The sequence below is a fragment of the Acomys minous genome (assembly GCF_964271855.1).
Source record: "Acomys minous genome assembly, chromosome: 9".
Classification (NCBI taxonomy): Eukaryota; Metazoa; Chordata; class Mammalia; order Rodentia; family Muridae; genus Acomys; species Acomys minous.
In genome coordinates this window covers 86,731,236-86,751,515 of record NC_140490.1, presented here as the reverse complement: position 1 = coordinate 86,751,515, position 20,280 = coordinate 86,731,236, and the positions used below count along the sequence as shown (strand labels likewise).

General features: G+C 48.7%; 2 protein-coding genes across 3 annotated transcripts in view; one reads left to right on the top strand and one right to left on the bottom strand.

Annotated features, from left to right (window-relative positions):
* Positions 1–20,280, bottom strand: part of SYN3 (synapsin III) — a 435,938-nt gene that overhangs the window by 226,449 nt on the left and 189,209 nt on the right. The gene's annotated exons all lie outside the window — the stretch shown is intronic.
* TIMP3 (TIMP metallopeptidase inhibitor 3) overlaps positions 6,256–20,280 on the top strand; it is a 49,538-nt gene continuing 35,513 nt past the window's right edge. Inside the window, exon 1 of the mRNA XM_084794237.1 lies at positions 6,256–6,681. Coding sequence (XP_084650363.1) covers positions 6,561–6,681 — 121 coding nt within the window. The 5' untranslated portion in view covers positions 6,256–6,560. The remainder of the gene's footprint in view (positions 6,682–20,280) is intronic.

Here is a 20,280-nt window from a genome sequence, read left to right as displayed (position 1 = left end):
GTTGAAGCAAAGCTTAGCCTGGCTTCAGGTTTTATGATTGAGAAAATGGTGGGTGGCTGCAAAGCAAGGAAGGAACCTGACAGAAAAGGACTGTGGGCAGCAGGGCCAGTTATGGGGTTGTCGACACCGTCTGGAAAGACTCTCCAGGTTGGATCCAGGGTGGGAACAGTGAGAGTGGGAAACAGGGACGGCTAGGAGAGATGTCTAGCTCAACATTCTCTAGGACACGGTGAACAGTGACGTCATTAGGGGGTGAGTAATGCTGGAAGGGACAGTGAGTCCAGGACAACTGAAGTCTGATTAGGTCATGGGATTTGCAAGTGAAATTGTCACAGGAGGATGGACAGGGATGGTTCGGGAGACCAGAGGAACACTGTTGCCGTGAGCATCTCCTTCCAGTGCGCACAGCACACATTGGCCAGCCCGGAGCAGGAAAGAAGCTTGGATTACGCAAAGGGATGACCGAGGCTAAAGTGGGAAGGCAAAGATCTAATCACAGGAAACTGAGGAGCTGGGAGTCCGCCACCGAGGCAGAAGGTACTGGACATGAGGTCACGAGTGACAAACCAGAGGCAGAGGACCCTCCTATAGCCAGGTATCAAGAAGGACGCGACTCACAGTGTCAAACGCGCTTTGGACCCTCCGCCACAGGACGAGCCAGTTCCAGTTGTGTCCCGCCCCACCAAGGCGAGCTCACAGTACCTTTGCAGTAATATGATCTCCAGCCCTGGGATGCAGGAACCTGACCACATGTCTGTCAGAGTCTTTCCCTGAGCCCCAGCAGGGCTGGCTGGCTGGCTGAAACAGCCCTGTACGGGACTGAGCCTGGTACAGTCAGAAAAGCCGCAGGGGAGCTAACTCCTCCTTGTTAAATAAAGGCAGAGTGCAGTAATCCCAACAGCACAAGGAACACATTAAGCTGGGTTTGTGGCGGAAGCTCTGGTGCCCTCCCCCCCACCCCCACCCCACCCCTGCTCCGACTTTCATACTATCCTTTGCAGAAATAATTGACTGCCTGAGCATACAGTCATTAAGAGAAAACCAAGAATCAGAATATTTAACTCGATTTCCCATTTCCCACCACCCCAGAAACACACAGGACACAGAGTGCCTCTACCGCACACACATGTGTTTTCTGGCTTAAAATTCCTAGGGCTAGCTGTCTATGGAAAGAAATACGAAAACACCAGCATTCACGTGAACACAGCCAGAGACCTTACAGAGGGGGTCTTCACTTCCCTGGCAGGGCTGGGGGTGGGGGAGCTGGGTCGAGAGACGCCCTACAATTTTACTGCTATAAAATTGGTTCCAGATGGAAGCCAGAAAAGGTGCTTACTCCCTGCTGGTACCAGGCACAGAGTGAACCCAAAACACCCATCTTTTTAGGCTCCTAATTGCCCCCGTGTTGGTGAGCAACTCTGCTGAGGGTCTGGCTAGGGCTCCTGGTGATGGGTGGACCAGGCTGTCTGTAGCTTGGAAAAGGCTATTTTGAATATAATGACTTTCACATGGACTGTGGGTTTGGGGAAAGGCACTGTGGTTTGGGCCGGGGGTGGGGGGGGGGGCGGCGGGAGAGAGAGGGAAGCTGAGGTACTGCCTTCTGTGGCAGTGGTCCTGACCTAATCTCATCAGCACCTTCTCCGGGTTGAACTTTCAGAGCCCCACTTGGAAGACGGGGACTGTGGCATTCTCCGCTATCTTCCCAGACCTTCCCATGGCCCCCAAATCAGTGATTCACAAGTCTGTTGCTTCCCAAGTAAAAGCCTCTCTTCCTTAAATTGACATGCGATCAGCCCAGGCGTGGAGGAGCTCAAGCAGCTGCGGACCCAGACGGGGTATAGACCGAGAGTTTTGTGGCCGCCAGAAGGGAAGGGTTCGCTTCACCCACTCAAGGAATCTGCACCCACTGGCTGGTGTGGATGTGTCTCTCTCTCCAGGCTTCTCAGGAAGACTTGGCAGGCTGAAGGCTCAGAGAAAGGGTGTTTTCTGGCTTCTTGCGCCCCCTAGCAGTAGCCAGAGGGATAGGCTCAAAGAGCCTCTCAGAGGAGCTGCCTCCTTTCAAGTCCAAAGCTGGGCAGGCCCTGGGACTATTGCGGACTTTCGGATCCATGCACCAATTACTGAACTGAACTGTGTTGCCAATGAATTGGTAACTACAAGAGGATCCATCAGAAACGAGACTCCAAGTTTCTCCTGTGCTTTTATCATCATAATCTTCCCTGGCATTCTTTGTTTTATGCCCTGGGTCTTGGAAGACAGTGGGATGGGAGTGTGGGAAAATGCTGAGTGTGGTGGATGGGCCTCAGTCTTCGGCATGTTTGTTTGGTGTCAAACCCGCTCAAATGGTGTGATCTCTCTTCCTTCACAACCATTCACCTCGTCTTTGAGAGGTGAATTCTGTTTCCCATAGAATAGTAGATATTCTTTATTATTATTATTATTATTATTATTATTATTATTATTATTATTATTAATTATGAATCATAACGTTTAATCCTTTATCCAAGAACTATAGAGATTGATGCCTGAACAGGGGAAGTGGCTTGTCTAGTGCGTGGGGAGTGTGACTATTCAGGGGCCAGGTCTGGAACAGGTCTCAGGGCTGGATAATGTTTCTTTTTCACCCTGACCTCCTTTCACTCTCCAGAAAGGAAGTATTCATATATATATATATTTGTAAACCATGCCTGGGCTGTTTGCAAAAGGTATCGTGGAAAGGGAAATGAAGCCAGGAGGAAACCCTTCGAGTCACATAGCACTGCACATTGCTGGTCAGACCAGAACGGTCTGTTCTTGTTGTCAAGAACTCTTAAGCAGTGCAGGTAGCTCTCGGTGGGCCAGCTTATGGGACTTGAAGATACATTCGTCACGTGCCCTAGCCTGGAAGGCTTAGCCCTGTGGATGCCATGCAGGTAGAAGCAAAGGAATCAGTGTTCACAACACGAACTTGGCTCTGCTTCTAGCCCATTGTGGGACACTGATTAAATTCTCTCATCGAACAGGAAGATGAACAGTTTCTAAGCAGCTTTCCATCGTCTTTTAGATGTCTAAGTCAATACCTCCTACAGCTCTACCCTCTGAAATTTGAAACACACGGGAGGAGGTGGACACGCCCTCACCTTCCCTCGAAAAGTTCCAACAAAGGGACAAGGTGCGGCAGGTTGGTTTGAGGACAAGCCAGGTGCTGGCTGAAGCCTTTTCAGCTCGCCCCAGATTCACAACTCTGTCATTGTTCTCAGTTATCAGCAGAAAGCAGGAGAGCTGGTACCCCCATTCTTACCCCCAGCTCCATATCCACTCAATCTTGCTCGCTATGTGACTAGAAAAGGCAGTCCTTACATATTCTTAGTCCGGTGGACAACCTAATGTCCAGACTGATGGCTGCAAGGTCTACCTGCCGGAAGGACCCACATGAGGACTCCAGGAGCACCCTCCTCTCGTTCCCAGGACCATGGCTAGTCTGACCTTGCAGAGGCAGGCAGAGAGGAGCATCTCAGCCTAGGTAGAAGAGAAAACTCAGCCGGGTGTGGTGGCGCACACCTTTAATCCCAGCACTCAGGAGGCAGAGGCAGGTGGATCTCCGTGAGTTCCGAGGTCAGCCTGGTCTACAAAGTGAGTCCAAGAGCCAAGGCTACACTGAGAAACCCTGTCTCAAAATAAATAAGTAAATAAAGAGAGAGAGAGAGAAAGAGAGAGAGAGAGAGAGAGAGAGAGAGAGAGAGAGAGAGAGAGAGAGAGAGAGAAACTCCTGATCAGAATCCTCTTTGTGTTCCCTGCAACCCCCAAATTCTGGGTGAGCCAAAGTAGAAGAATCAAGAGGAAATAAGCCCAAATTAGCACCTTTCCACAAGGAAAATAATCAGAGGACACCATGTTTTGATAAGGAAGTAGCTGCCAGAGCAAGGCACACTTTAGATGTCCTCTCAGAAGAACCTGCTCTGTGACATGTAGCAGAACACGTAGCTCTCTGGCCCTTGTCTTTTATTCCAGAAAACGCTCTCCCTTGGAGGAAAAACAAGTGGCACTTTGGACACAACGGTCTTGTGATAGGAAAGCAGAGAAGAGAGGCCTCTTAGCCTGTAAGATGTTTATTCCAAGTGGATTTGTCTGCAAACCCTTCTAAAGTCCTCCACGTGACCGGCGCGGAGCAAGGGCCAACAGGATCTCTCAAATCCCACCAAGAATGTCCTCACTCGACCTAGTTCCTCTGAGTGACCCCGCAGTGCCCACGGCCTGGGCCTTAGTGTCCTGGCTGTTATCCCACACTCAAGTCTCTAGGGACCTTCCAAGGGCTGAAAAAAAAGCACTATGGCCAAATAGCCGAGGCCTCCAAGTGTTAGGAAGGGACGTAATATAATCGTATTCCGGGAGATGGGGCCACGGCACCCTAGAGTGGAATTAAGGAAGCGAGGGGCTTCAGAGCTAGCGAGGATAAGAAAGGTATGGGAGCTGGGTTCTCTTCTCTGTAAGTAGCTGAAATGCTTGGTGGGGACTCTTAGAAGCATTCAGGAGACTGAGGTAGGAGGGGTTGAGAGTTCAAGGCCAGCCTGGGCTACGTCATGAGATCCTATCTCAAAAATCACAGTAACGCCAACACTAACAAAGACACGGAATGACCTAGCAAGGGAGGTACAAGCAAGGGACAGTGTTACCAGGATTCTCTCTGCTTCTCCCCTTAAAGAGTCTCTTCTCTTGGGGATACTCATCCAAGGGGGTTATTTGCTGCAAGTTTTCAGCATTTCTGCAGCTAGAGCACCGTTCTCCTTCAAACCCCTATAAGGCATAAGGTGGGAAAGGAAGGGATAGAGCACTGTTGGGTAGATGCACTTGCTGCTAAGTCCATGGGCATATGTCTCTTTTGGTAAGAACGGCCAGCGGGGAGGTGAGAAGGGAGCGGCCCCTCTCAGAGCCTGTTTCCTCAGCTGGAGGGTACACAGGACACCTGCTCTTGCTTTTCTCAATTAGAAGGAATATGTAAATACAAGAAGATTGGAGTATGGAAACCTGCTTTTAAAACCCTATAGGATAGGCCAGGCGGGGCGCTGCCTATCCATAGCTCTAACAGTTAAGAGACTGAGGCAGGCGGACATCGAGTTCAAGGTCAGCGTGGGCTATATAGGGAGACTGTGTCTCAAAAAGGCAGAACAACAACAGTGAGTATAACACACACACACACACACACACACACACACACACACACACACACACAGGCCCCACAGTCCAGATGCTACTTAAAATAGGATGGTAATAACACTACCATTACTCTTCTGTTACAGTTTGCCATTTAGAATCCTGCATAGTTTTTTTCTCCAGGATCTCGTTTTACTCCACTTTTGGATTGTTTTACCTCAAAGTCTCTTGCTGAAATCCTCTTTGCCACCGGTAAGACCGGCTATCATAGCCCTCCCTGCCCACCCCCGTCCCCTCCCCCACCTCCCTCCGCCTTTTTTTTTTTTTCTTTCCTTCTACATTCTGTCCTTTAAAGAAGACTCGGGCCTTTGCACTTGCTGTTTTTCTTGCATGATGTCACCTCAGAGAACTCGTCCTTTACTGTCCCACAGAAAGCGACGCCCTCTTAGTCATTCCAGCCTTGGTCTACATCTCTTCCAGTTTCCTCATAGCGCTAGCACAATCACCCTGGTTGCAAGGGCTTTGCTTGCACCCAGAACAGTGTTTGTTGAATAATTCCACAGATCCCGTTTGCCCCCAGTGACAATTATCATAGCTATTCCCAAAAGGCAGAGGTGGGAGGCAGGGGGGAGCGGAAAGGGGGCGGGGGGAATAATGTCATGTGTCCAGGTGTTTCCTCTTAACTCCCTGCTCTCTCTAGGAAAGGTAAGAAGGAGAAATTTTCTAGACTTTTTCCTGGAGGCAGGATCAAGGACTCCAGGGCGCTGGCTACCTGGGCCCGTTGGAAGGGATTCCTGACTGGCTGGGTGGCTGGGACTGGATCCTTGTTTGGGTCGAAGACGCACTGAGGGCCGGTGGGCGTAGGGTGAAGGGGACGTGGGGCGACGCTGCAGCACATACTGGGCCCAGGACGCGCCCAGCCCACCCACTCGCGTGCCCCACAACCGCATTATTCCCTATAAGGATCTGAACAGTCCGGGCCGGCCCCGCCCTGTCGCCCCGCGCCCACCGGCCCCGCCCCCTTTTTGGAGGGCCGATGAGGTAATGCGGCGCTGCCATTGGTCGGAGGGGGCGGCCCCCCGAGCTCCCGAGGGGCTGGGTCCCCTTGCGCCCCTATATCTCTCGGCAGCCCTGGACTCAGCGCACAGTGGGCAGCGGGCAGCCGCCAGCGCCGGGAAGCTTCTTCTTCTCCCGCTTCTCCACTTCCCGATCCTTCTCCCGGAGGCCACTTGCTGGCTCCGTGGACTCCTGATCCAGCCACGCAACGCCACTTCGTCGCGTCCCGCTCCGCTACTTGGAGAGAGCACTTCCCCTGGAGCTCAGAGTTGCCCACGGTAAGACCCAGCGAGTGAGCTCGGACTGCAGCATCCGCGCCAGCGCTCGACAACTTTGAAGAGTGGCAGTCCCCGCAGCGGACCACAGCAGCTACGATGACTCCCTGGCTTGGGCTTGTCGTGCTCCTGGGCTGCTGGAGCCTTGGGCACTGGGGCGCCGAAGCGTGCACATGCTCGCCCAGCCATCCCCAGGATGCCTTCTGCAACTCTGACATCGGTAAGCGCTCCGGGAGGCCCAGGGCAAGCTGCGTGTTGTAGCTGGAGACTCGGTTTCCCTGGGCGGGGGAGTCTGTGTGGGGAGACAACCTCGCAGAGGGAACCCAAGCAGTGGCCAAATGGTCTGTCGCAGGCAGAAGTGAATGAGGTCCCTTTCCACAGTGGCTCTTGAAGGGGAGAAAAGCTGGAGGATGAGGAGGGTGGGAGAAGGTTCTGAAAAGTTGGAATGCTTACTGAAGTTCTGGGACTTCGAGTACACTTTACAAGAAGTTGCCAGCTTGTGCGGAGTTGTGAGAGAAAACTCCCAGCGTTCAAAGATTGCTTATCTCCCGCGCCCTTGAACTTCATTCTTTTCCTTGAGATCCAACCCAGCCTAGCTGCAGGCGCTCCCAGCAAGTGCTAATGGAGCCTCTTGCCTGCCAAGTTTGAGTGGCTCGAAGGGGGGGTGGGGGTGGGAAAAAAAAAAAAACGAAACAGGAGAAAACGGTAGGTTTGACCTCCTCAGTAAGGAGAACTGTGTCTGGGTGTCGATAGCTGGCGTAAGGTGACTGTGGGGGAATCACTTACCGCGTATCTGTGAAAATTCACAGGGAGGGTTTTATTTATTTCTTTTTCCTAAATGTACGTGAGAAGGGAGAGAGTGAGCAACCAGAGAAAGCAGATTTGTCACCAGAAGAAGAAAGACGCCAAGGGTCTTCATCACTTAACGGTGATGGTTTCAAAGAGACTGTGTGTTGATTTAGAGAGACCTGCTAAAAAGCAGAGCCCACTGTCCTGAGTGCCTGAAGAGTGTTGGGGATAGAAACTTGTGTTTGGCCATCCCATGTCAGTAGAAGCTGGGAGAAAAATCTCTCTTTTTCTCCCGCTCCTAAAGCACGCAGGTCCTGTGTGCCTGCTGGGCTCAGGGTGGGACATGAAGCTGCCCTTGGCCGGTGGGGACTCGGAGGTGAGGAATAGAGTGATGTGGGTTTTAAGTATGGTCTTAAAGGAGAAGGGAATTTTCCACTGAGTCTTGGGTGAGGGATTCTTACTTTGCAAGTGTGTTGTGGTGAGGGAAGGGCGGGGGGGGGGGGGGGGGAAGGGTGGCGACCTGGCAAGGGAGAAAAATGAGGTTTGGAGAAGCACTGCTGGTGGGCCAGGCACAGCCTTGTGGGGGTGGGGGTGGGACGGGGGGGGGGCCGGCGGAGTAAATCTGGGAGGTGGTTGTGGTGGCCAGGTCAGTCGATTTGGCAGCCCAGGGTGTTTGTGTGACCTGCAGTCACCCTTGTTGGATGTTTCCTGGGACCTGCAGACACATACCCTTGCCTGTCCCCTAGGGGAGAGCCTTGCTAGGACCCCTTTCCCCACTCCACCCCCGACCCCCGGCTGTATGGATTGCTTGGAAGCATCCTTTTGGATTTCTGGAGACCTGGTTGTGTGTCATCGCCCCCCCCACCACCACCACCACGCCGCCCCGCCCCGCCCCCCAACCACCCCTTTCCCCCCCTGCGACCCAGGTTCCTCTTGGCCTTTTTCCTCTCACTTTTCCAACTAGTTACTGCTGCTGGGTTCTGGTTTAGCTCAGCCTAGAGCGTGCCCCTGGCCTGGAGCTAGCAGGTGGAATCTGGGGTGTGCAGACTGGGGCCCAAGTTCTTTTCTGCTTCACAGTGGGGGGTTGGGTGTGTTTCAGTTTGGAGAGAAGGCTCTCATCTCCGTCCCGGGTGCCTTTTGCTCAGAGGTTTGTGTCCCCAAAGTTTATAGAAAAGTGCCAATGTGAGCCAGCAGATCCTGTCTGCTGTATCTATTCTGGACTCAGCTCATTGCTTCCATAAGGGTCTAACTGTAGGTCAGGACTGAGGAAGCTTCTTGTAATTTCTATGGGCTTAGTCAAGAAACGGCTTCCGTCTCCCTCTCCATATGCTTCCTAAGAGAAAAGTTAAGTCAGCAAGACATATGTCAAACCCAGACCATGGTAGTAGCAAAAAAAGGAAAGAAAGAAAGAAAGAAAGAAAAATCTTTGCCCTGGCAGGGATCCAGACTTTCTCGGCGGACCTCAGTTTGGTGCATTGCATACGGGATGAGATAATGCTTTTAAAAATGGGAGGTGTGGGTGTGGGACTGCTGACTTGTTGACCTGCTGCCTCCAGTAGATGGCTCCTAACTGTCCTCTGGACACTGGAGCCCCCTAAGTATGGTCAGACCAGCCTGCCACCCTCCTCTTCTAGAACCTTCCTGCATTCTCATCCTGCGCGGATGCCGCGTTGCCAGGGAGGGGCGCGGCATGCCTGGCTTGGACCTTCTTCATAACCCCACCCCCACCCCACAATGGCCTTCCTTCTCCTGTCTCTTGATCCATGGGTGTCTCTTTTCCCTTTTTTTTTCTCTAAAGCCCAGGGGACTGGCACAACCTTCTGGATGAGGAGGAGTTAAAAGGTGTTTCCATGGCAACTGCAGGCCCTGCACCCTATCAAAGTGTTTAGAAGAATAAACTACATGGAGGCTTATCAGATACACCAGTGGGGTAAAAGAAAGGGACTTGGCAGCAGTCACTTCACTTGGGGCTCTCTCCCTACCAGCCATTGTCCCTGAAACTCCTTCCAACCCTTGACTCTGAAGAAGGAGGGGGAGGGAGCGGGCGCTGGGAATGAAAGGGGCAGCCTTGGCCAGGCAGAATTTAATTCTGGCAGCCTTAGTTCAGGAAAGGAAGGGTAACGCTCAGAGCATTCTGAAAACCGGAGTTGGGTGTGCATGTGTGTGTGTTGTGCAGAGGTGGGAGTAGTGGAAAGAATTTCACTTCAGAAGAGTAAATCCTCCTCTTTGTCCCCATTCACAAGGAGTAATTAGGCAGTGGCTTTTTTTTTTTTTTTTGGTGGGAGTGGAGGGGTGTCAGCGATGCCCCCCTGGGCCCGGGAGGAGTGACTGCTAGCCTTGAAGAATAGCCCTGATATCCCTGAGTTGTTTCGACATGGACCACTGTCAGTAGGTTTCTTCAGCATCAGATCTGAAGTGGTTTTAGCAAAGAAGCCATGTTTTAAGAGAAAGCTGACCCATGCCCTCTCACTCCTACATGCAAGCCGACTCAAAGAAAATAAAATTATGGTACACGGGAGAAAGGCCAACCACCTAGTGGTGTGTGTGTGTGTGTGTGTGTGTGTGTGTGTGTGTGTGTGTGTTTGAGTGTGCATGTGTACCAAGGCTAATCCTGGCCAGTGGAAAACTGTTATTGGGGAAGAGGAAGGAAAGGAAGGAAGCTTTCAGACTTGTACTGGGGTGCAAGCACTTCAAAGATGCCATCTTAACTCCTTGGCAACCTTAAGTGGTACTGTACCCGTTTCTCAGATGGAAAATACTGAGGCTGAGTGAGGCTATGCTTATTATACAAGGCCACCCAGCAGTGGTCAGGCCTGCACTCAGTCTCAGTTATGGCACTTAACAACTTTCACTGACCTCTTTGCATGCTAAGGCAGGTGCTTGTTCCTAGAATCAAAATGGAAGGGATGGATGGCATTTTCATCTAGATTAGGAAAGTTTTCCTCAAAACTTTGAAGGTAGCTAAAGCAGCCGAGGTTTTGAGTAGTAAGTATCGTGTTTGCCCAGGAAGAATTGATCATAGTTTTATAACACAACAACAACGGAAACAACAACAACAACAATGGAAATTCCCTATGTTCTTTGGCTGTTAAAACCCAGAAAAGACACTCAAAATTATTAGGCCACGGTGAAAAAGTGACTGTGTGGCACTAAGGCTGATTGGAACCAAACTTCCAGGATGCCTGTGGGAGATAGTTAAGGATTCCCAGGGAGTTGCCCAGCCCAATGCATTGTGGGAAGTGAGTCAATGAGGGGTGAGCCAGGGAAGAAATCTGCAGACTGGGAACCTGGTTGATGCAGAAGGTGCCCCTCTGATGGGTCTGTCCCTTTCCCAGTCCCCCAAAAGATAGGACTAGAACATGGCTGGGAAGGGGCTGTGGTTTTGCTGGACCGGCAGGAACCATTGAGCTCAGCTGCTGACTGGCACATTCCAACAGGTTTATTAATGAAAAACAAAAGCAACACAATTCTAGGCAGTTTTGGCTTTTTACCACTTTAGCCTGTGTAGACACGACGGCCCCTTCTTCCCACCTTTGTCACACTCAACTCCTGGGTGGCCTTTAGAGGCAATGTGGGATGGTGGAAGGGCCCAGGAAAAGGCACAGCTGGGATTAAATTGTCCCCCCACCCCCACTTGTTGGCTTTGTGTTTAGGCATTCAGTGGGTCTCTTTAGCCTTCACTCTCCTCCTTATGAAAGGATGCAAGTAATTTGTACCTTTTCAGAGCTTTTTTTGTTCTTTTGGTTTTTTGAGACAGGGTTTCTCTGTGTAACCTTGACTGTCCTGGACTCACTTTGTAGACCAGGCTGGCCTTGAACTCAAAACAATCCACCTGCCTCTGCCTCCTGAGTGTTGGGATTAAAGGCATGGGCCACCACCGCCCTGCCACCTATTGTCTTTTATGTATTATCTATCTATCTGTCTGTCTGTCTATCTATCTATCTATCTATCTATCTATCTATCTATCTATCATCTAATCCATCTCTTTATCCATCCACCTATATAAAATCAGAAAAAGAGCAAGTCCTTTTGGATCGCTGCTACTTCCTTCTATATTCTCTATAAGCATCCTTACATCATCATATGTAGAAAATTTACAGCAGTTAGTGTCGTTCTCATTCAATCGTGTGCATCAAGGAGTTTCACATATATATATATATATATATATATATATATATATATATATATATATATATATATATTTCCTCTCTCTAGTATTTCATAGGATTATAGTTTTAAAAACCCAAAGCTGAGTCTTATTTAAAAAAAAAAAAAGATTTCTTTATTATGTATACAATATCCTGCCTGCAAGCCAGAAGAGGACACCAGAAGAGAACATGTGAGCCACCATGTGGTTGCTGGGAATTGAACTCATGACCTTTGGAAAAGCAGTCGGTGCTCTTAACCTCTGAGCCATCTCTCCAGCCCCCACAGCTGAGTTTTAAAATGGAGTGATTACCGAGTGCTAGGCATCATTCTAAATAATTAACTAGCTCATTCAAGTCTCAACAGTCCTACGAGGCAGACGTACTATTGTCATCTTCCCTGGAAAAACTGAAGCTCAAAAAATTAAGTAATGTTCAATGCTATTTCTGGTAAATAACAGAGCCTAGTATTTTAACCCATGTATATCCCAACTCTAAGGTATACCAAACTATGCTATATAGCATGTGCACTACTATATGTGATAGTACTATGGCCATATAATATCCCTCTAGATTTACCTTCATTAATTTTGACACCCCTTACTTATGAATAACAATGCTTCTTAATGTTTCTAGTCCTTACAAGGATGCTGGAGCAAATAGTAACTATTGTCTTCTGATTCTGTATATGGATATGTCTCTGGCAAATATATATTTAGAAGTGTTAGGAAGGAAGGGCACTGTAAGTCTTTATCTTTGCTGCAGTCCACCCTCCAGAGCTGCGTATTGACTTTGTCCTTTTTAGATTTGCAACTGGAAGAATGGAAAGTGGGGGAAGTGGGGACTGGGGAGGGGGGTGGGGGGTGGAGAGAGGGAGGACAGGAGAACAGAGGATGGGGGATGGGGCCGGGGGCATGGAGGCAATGTCACAATGCTGCGCTGCAGGTACTATAGTCAGGCTTTCCTCCAATGGAAACAATTTTAGACATTTTTTTTTTGGTATTCCAAGGACTTCTGCTTTTTGGTCAGCCTTTTCATCTTTCTGAAAGGGAACAAAATTAAGGCCACTTAAGCCAAGTTAATGGGATCCTTTTTTATATCAAGAGCAGGCCTTGAAGTGGTAGGACAGCCACCGCCCTTGACTTGTTGCTGCTCTGGACTGCTTTAGTTAGAGATGGCTGTAGAGTTTTGCTTTTGTAATAAATGGCAATGCTTTTCATTACCTGAAACTGGCTGAGACCAAGGCAGAGCAGGCCCAGCAGAGAAAGAGCGTGGGGTCCTGACATGATGAGACCTGGTTTAGGAATGATTTCCGCAGTCCTGCTTGAAATTGTTTCAATGGGTTAATAGGAATAAAGCACAATTTAAAAAAATGGTTTTTATGAGGACCAATAACAGGCCCCACCCATCTCTTCATTGGTCTTGCCTGGCTCTTGACCCATTTGACCCAGGCTATGCTCTTCCATCATACATCCTCTGGGGCAGAGTTTCTCACTTGGTCCCATCCCCCCCCCCCCCCCCCCCGCCATCTCCATATGGTGGGTACACAAGAACCACCTCATCCAGAGCTCAAACTTCATTTCCACCAAAAGTCAACTCCTCTGATGGCACAAGGCATTGCCCAGAGGGCATCATTCCAAAGCTAGAACCACATTCCTGCTGTGCATCACCCAGAGTGGGTGGCACCTGCTCTGCCCTCTGCTTTTGTGATGAGTCTAACTAGCCCCATTAACCCATTGGCAAGAACGCCACAGTGCCTATCACTGGTGTTGCGACTAGTAATCCACAGGCCTGGGCTGAGCTCCACGCTTGCTTATCATTCTTTGTAAAGTGGGGGGCTTTCCTTTGTAGGCACCCACTGAGTAGCCTCAGGCTGAAGAGGGGAAACTGCCAGCCAACAATCACACCCTCACACAAGAAACAGCCCAGCCTCAAGCTGCATTCCCCCTCCCCCCAGAAGCCTGTGATCAGAATCATTCCCTTGTGTAGCTTTAGGGCCTCCTCCTCCTGTAGACTGAAGGCTACAGGTTCTCCCTTCGCAACTTTGGCACATTGGTCTCTGAGTCACACTGTTGGGACGCTCAGGGCAGTTCCCTTCGCCAGCTTCCTGGGCCTTCTTCCCTGCTGCCCTCGATTTTTGTTATAGCGTTAGTTATTTGGGGCTCCCAAGTGGAACCAAAGCATCACAAGAGAGCTCTGATTCCTAACCAAGCACTCTATGCCTCACCCCACTGACTTCATCCTTCTCAATACGGAAAAAATATTTTAAAAGCAATCCACTTTTCCTTCAGTGGGTTCTGTATCAGGGAGAGTGTGTTGAGTGCTTATTTTTATTCTTTTATTTATTATTATTATTATTATTATTATTATTATTATTATTATTATTATTATTATTATTATTATTATTGCTGTTCTGGACTCTTTTGTAGAGCAGGCTGGCCTCGAACTTACATTGAACCACCTGCCTCTGCCTCCTGAGTGCTGGGATTAAAGGCGTACACCACCACTGCCCGGCTTATTCTCATTTTTTTTTTTTAAAGATTTATTTATTACATATACAGTGTTCTGCCTGCATGTACACCTGCCTACCAGAAGAGGGCACCAGATCTCATTATAGATGGTGTGAGCCACCACGTGGTTGCTGGGAATTGAGATCAGGACCTCTGGAAGAGCAGTCAGTGAGTGCTCTTAACCGCTGAGCCATCTCTCCAGCCCAGATCTGTGCTTCTAAAGGCTTGCTAGGCTCAGCATTTCCCCTCTCTGCTCCTGCCTTGCCACCTCACACCATCATCCCAGGGCAGTTTTCCACTGGCTGCATCACCGTGGCTCACAGAAGCCAAACTATTTTCTTCTCCTTCCATGCCTTTTCTGCCAAGTGACAGACCCGGTGATGATACTGGAAGTCCCCAGTGTCTGTCCCAGATGTGAATGGCACAGCTAAGTGATAAGAAATATGTGACGTGAAATCAGACCTGCATGTTGGGGCAGTGCTGTTCAACGTGGACTATTCATTTTTGTGGCAGCCAGGTCATCTCAGCCTTACTGAGGCTGGACCTGTGGCCTTGGAGATCTGGAAACATGCTGGCTCTCTTTTTTGTTACTGTTTTTTGAGACAGGGTTTCTCTGTGTAGCCTTGACTCTCCCGGACTCACTTTGTAGGCCAGGCTGGCCTCGAACTCACAGTGATCCATCTGCCTCTGCCTCCCGAGTGCTGGGATTAAAAGTGTGCGCCACCGCCCCACCGGCTGTGCTAGCTCTCTCGGGCTCTGCTTCAAAAAGTTCTTTGAGGGCTGGAGAGATGGCTCTCCCAAAGGTCCTGAGTTCAATTCCCAGCAACCACATGGTGGCTCACAACCACCTATAATGAGATCTGGTGCTCTCTTCTGGTGTGTAGGCAGAATGCTGTATACATAATAAATAAATAAATCTTAAAAAAAAAAAAGTTCTTTGACCCAGTTACCTAGTCTGTGAAACTGGGGAGAACTGGGGTGGGGTAAAGGCTTCCCTCTGGCCCCCTCCCGTGTGTGTGTCTGTATATATGTATGTACTTACACTAGTATCCTCATTGTATTTTTATTGAGGAAAGCAGTACTGCAAGGGGTGATGGATGTTTCCACTGTCACATGCAGATAGCTGTGTTTCAAATCATAATTGATATCTTTCCCTTATCCCAAATTCAGTGCTATCCACGTTCCTCATGGCCTCCTACAGGACAAGGATAATGAAGCTCCCCACATTGGTCCCATGACTGTTCAGCATTTATTTATTTATTTATCTATCTATCTATCTATCTATCTATTTATTTATTTATTCAACAGGGTTTCTCTATGTAGCCTTGGCTGTCCTGGACTCACTTTGTACACCAGGCTGGCCTCGAACTCACAGAGATCCACCTGCCTCTGCCTCCTAAGTGCTTGGGATTACAAGCATGGGCTACCCTTGCCCGGCTCAGTTTGTATTCTCAAGGGGATACAGAAAGCAGGGTGGTGGGAAGGTCACCGTTCCCAATGGGTGGCTGTCAATAGTGAGGATGGTTGCGGTAGAATAGCTTCACTATGGAGCAGATGCGTTGGGTGTAGGCCCCCTGCCTTCTGAGGGCCAAGTCCAGTGCTCTTCAAGGATCAGGGGCTGCCCCTTTTCCCATTTAGACTCCTAAAAGTACACTTCCTTCTGATAGGTAGAAAGAGTAGGAGGCACCCGGTAGCCAAAGGGAGGGTCCTGGAAACTGGTGACACTAAACTTGGATGGCAAGTCAGTTCTTGTCTCTACACAGGTTGGGTCTAGGAAAGCAACGAATGTGTCCTGTGTGCTGAGGTAGAGAGGACACTGGTCTCCAGTCAGGAGCCCTGAAGTCTACCTCAGGTTTCCCACCTGACTCTGGAATGACCTCAGTGGTGTGATCCTCCCCAGGTGCTGATCTCTTACTTGGAAAAGTGCAGGACTGACTGTATGTGTCTGCTCTTTCGCACACTAGTGTTTACTACCTAAGGTGCGTCCATATGCTGGATCAGCTTCCCTTGGAGAGTGCTGGCTGTCTAGCGGAGTTCAGGACGGAACATCCAGCACCGCCCCCCCCCCCCCCAATGATACTCTTAGATGGGAGCTTCATTAGAAACACAGTCTGTTAAGATCAGAACAGGATCTCTGTGCCTGTGAGCATGGTGGGGATTTGGCCTGAACACGTCTAATGAGCTCAGTGATCTACGTGACGACCAGACTTCCTGTTGGAATACTGTTCATTTATCAGGAGGCAGCAGCCTTGCAGACTTAGCTTAAGGTTAGAATTCAGAATTTGAGGTCACTTCAGGGTCTGTCACTGACTGTTGGAGGGCATGGTAGGAAACCTTCTCAGCTGCAGTGTAGATGTAGACCTGTAATAAAAGTGGCATTACTTCATAGGAGCTTGTCCACTCCAATAGTTAAGAGTGTGGAAGTCCGAGGTCAAACATGTGACCATTGAGCAATCCCACTCTACTTTCCTCTCTAAGGATGACAAACAGCCACCCAAAGGACTGAGATTTGTGAGAATCCCAACACCCAAGGGGCTACCTAGGGTTCTGGATAGAGGGACATGATGGGGAAGAGCCTATGCCTGTGAGGGGCAGGAGGCTGTGGGCTCCAGGGCTCCTCCCTTTAAAATATATATATTGGCCTGAACACGTCTTAAAATATATATATTTTCAGTGTTTTGTCTGCATGTACATGTGCATGCCAGAAGAGAGCACCAGATCTCATTACAGATGGTTGTGAGCCACCATGTGGTTGCTGGGAATTGAACTCAGGACCTTTGGAAGAGCAGCCAGTGCTCTTAACCGCTGAGCCATCTCTCCAGCTCCTTCCAGGTCCCTTTTTATCCCATTGTCTTCCAACTTGTGTTCCTTTGTCTGTAATTTAGTTCAGGTCACAAACCTTGATGCTTACAGGGACTACCCAGAAAAGGAGGGTTATTGTAACATCAAATACACGAGACCATTGCTCGTACCAACCAACCACATAAGGCTCTCCAGTCTCTCTTTCCCACATTTGTCTCCAAATACACATGTGATGGCCTTGAATACCTTCTCATTGCCTTGGTGTTAGGGAGCAGAGAGAGTAGCGGAAATTGTAGTGAACTAGAAAATCCACCTCTCTTGGAAAGGGGACAGTGTGCCCAGATGTCTAGGCTCTTATAGAAGGCTAGAAACCCAAACGTGCTAGTGTGAAACTTTAGTTTGTAAGTATCAATATAATCCAGAAGAACACACACACACACCACAACACACACACACACACACACACACACACACACACACACACACACACACATTCAGCCATATAGGTTGTAGGTTTTGTGACCTTGTGTCCCAGTGACCTCCTGGGTAACCTTTAGGTTCTCATATCTCTAGATTAATATGGCCAGTATCTTGTTTTGTTTTTAAGTAAAATGATACTCTTATAGATAATGTACTTGGTACCACCTCCTTCCCAGTTTCTAAGCTGGTGAAGAACGAGTGGTTCTGGTGTTAAATGGTCTGGCTCAAATCTTGCCCTTGGGTGAGCCGCCCCTCCCCCACCCACCCCCATCTCACTCTTTCTTATCCTCTCTGTAATTCTGAATGAACAAGAAGACCTTTAGCTTCATAGGGCTGCAGGAGAATTCCCTGAGATAATAGAAATATAACAGTCTTGGCTCACTGTAGCAACCCTCAGGACTGGGACACGCACGGTCTTACTGTGTCTCTTACATAGGAACTGGGTCTTGCTCACTGGCTCATGGCCTGATGTGAGTATGCATCGGAAATGCCCGAGGATGCTTGAAAGCATCTAATCTTTCTAGGCAACAGTGTCCTCAGCCCGGGGGGTGGTGGGGTAAAGAGAGAGGATATTAGTTTTTGCCATGTTGGGCACCGGCCAAGCTCGATGGGAAACAGATGTTGCATTAAACAGCAGAGATCAACTTGGAAAAACACAACAAAGTGGGCTGGGAGAGACGGCTCAATTGGGAAAGTGCTTGCATGAAAGCACGGATTCCCAGCACTCACATTTAAAAAAGAAGAAGAAGAAGAAGAAGAAGAAGAAGAAGAAGAAGAAGAAGAAGAAGAAGAAGAAGAAGAAGAAGAAGAAGAAGGCAGTGTTATAGTGTGGTCTTAAAACAGCACAGAACCGGACTGGGTGTGGTGGCGCACGCCTTTAATCCCAGCACTCGGGACGAAGAGGCAGGCGGATTGCTATGAGTTCGAGGCCAGCCTGGTCTACAAAGTGAGTCCAGGACAGCCAAGGCTAACACAGAGAGATCCTGTCTCGAAAAACAAAAACAAAAACAAACAAACAAACAACAACAACAAAAAAAATTCACAGAACTGAGGCAGAGACAAAAAGGATGCCTTAGGCTTGCTGATCAGCCAGCGTAGACTAACCCGGAAGCTCCAGGTTCGGTAGGAAAACTTGCCTCCAAAAATAGGGTGGACAATGGTTGATGAAGACATGCAATATTTTCTTCTGGCCTGTGCATGAACGCTCGCACAAGATCGATGAAAACCAAAGGGGCCATTTGCAACTCAGGTGCTGAGGTGGTGCCAGCGTCCAGGGGTGTTTTGGCAGATTTTATTTATATATATATTTGGCAGTTTTATTTCTATATCTAGGCTCCTTTAAGCCACAGGAGATTCCTACAACCCAATGCCTCACCTGACTTACTATTTCGTTTTAAAATTTAAGCCTAAATAGTTCATATTCCGTTGGGTCTCACTCTGAGAGGTTTCATAGCAATAGTTTCCAAGCAGAAAGAAATCCCAGCCCAGCACCATCCTGAGGGGAGCACGGGACGGGGGGGGAGGGGCACACATACCATTTACAACCTTCTCAAAGCAGTCCTGTTATAAAAAGGAACAAGCAAGTGAAATCCCATTTAATGCTGTACTTAATATGTCCAAAGTACGGGGGTTTTTTATTTGTTTTTTTTTTTTCTTACCGTGTAAATCAACTTTTAAACTATTTCCAAGATTTTCCAGTTTTTCAGTGAAGGCTTTCGAATGCACTGCCGTGTTTTATATGCAACGTATGTCAGTTCTAAGTGGCTGGATTTCGGTTATTCTAGGCACCACGCATGGCTAAGGACCACTGTGTCCATGGGCACAGCACAAGCCAAGATACTGTCTGAATATAAGGCATCTTTTCTCCCTACTCTCCTTCTTTTGCAGGTTGCATGCAGGGATGTAGGGAAGCTGTGGGTACATTTGGACTAACCACAGCTCAGAAGCTACTGACTCAACTTGGCCAGAAGAGACTTGAGGCCACGGAGGTCCTAGGGTGGGAAGCTTATGTCTTGTGTAACCTTGTAGCAGCTATCCGGCCCAATTCTCCTCCCATTTGACTATTGGGGAAAACTAGGTCAATAGAAGTGGAGCAATCTGTTGTTAGGGCTGAGATCTGGAATAAATATTTGACAATATTAATAAATCAAATCATTTTTATATCTACTCATGATTTATCACTTCTAACTCTTGTTACCGCCCAAAGAAGTTGGGCAATGCGGACAAGGACATTGACAGCCAGAAAAGTTAAATATCAAGGTTACAACGGTCCCAATAACTTTATGTTTATGCATATAAATTCTATTAATAGCTGTGAACTTAGATGTTCAGAATTGATACTGTTGTCCTCTACGATCTCACATTATTGGTGGGTCTACTGAGGCTGGAAGAGGCTTGGTAGGTATTTTTTTTTAATCCTAAAAATGGAAAGAGAGAGGCCAGTACCACAATTTTGAGCCAATTTTAAAGCAAGCTTTAATTAAAATATTGGCCAGGGAAATGGCCAGGTCCATCCCTGGGTTCCCAGGGAATGGCCAGGAGTTTATGTTTTGCAGAAACTTAAGAAGGCAAACCTGACAATTCACCACATTTCCTATCATGGGTGAGCTTACATCCCTGACATATATCCTGCCTACATATCTCCCGCCTACCTCCAATAAGCACATCCGGTGTAATTGGTTCAAACTTGTTTAGGGGAGTGAAAACGTGACTTGTTCTCAAGAACTACAGCTCGGCACAGCTATCCAACCTAGAACTACAGCTCCCAGCATTCCAGGAAGTTATCTTGTCCTTGGGCCTTACATCCAGGTTAACTTTGGCTCCTACATTTTGATACTCTACTCATGCAAGGTGGAGCTGGGATTTGATGCCATCACACATCTGTCTAGGGTGCAGATGTTTGAATGGGGTAGTCTACCTCACAGCCTGAGCTCTTGACCACCCACTCAGCCCTCTGGTTGTGCTGTTCTTGGTTCAGTCGCTTTTTTTTTTTTTTGCCCCTCTGTGCTCTAGGGTCGAGAAGGACAGGGAGGGGATCTGACCTCCAGGACTGCTGGAAGGGTCTGGGCAAAGCAGGCACTTCTCAGACTTGGC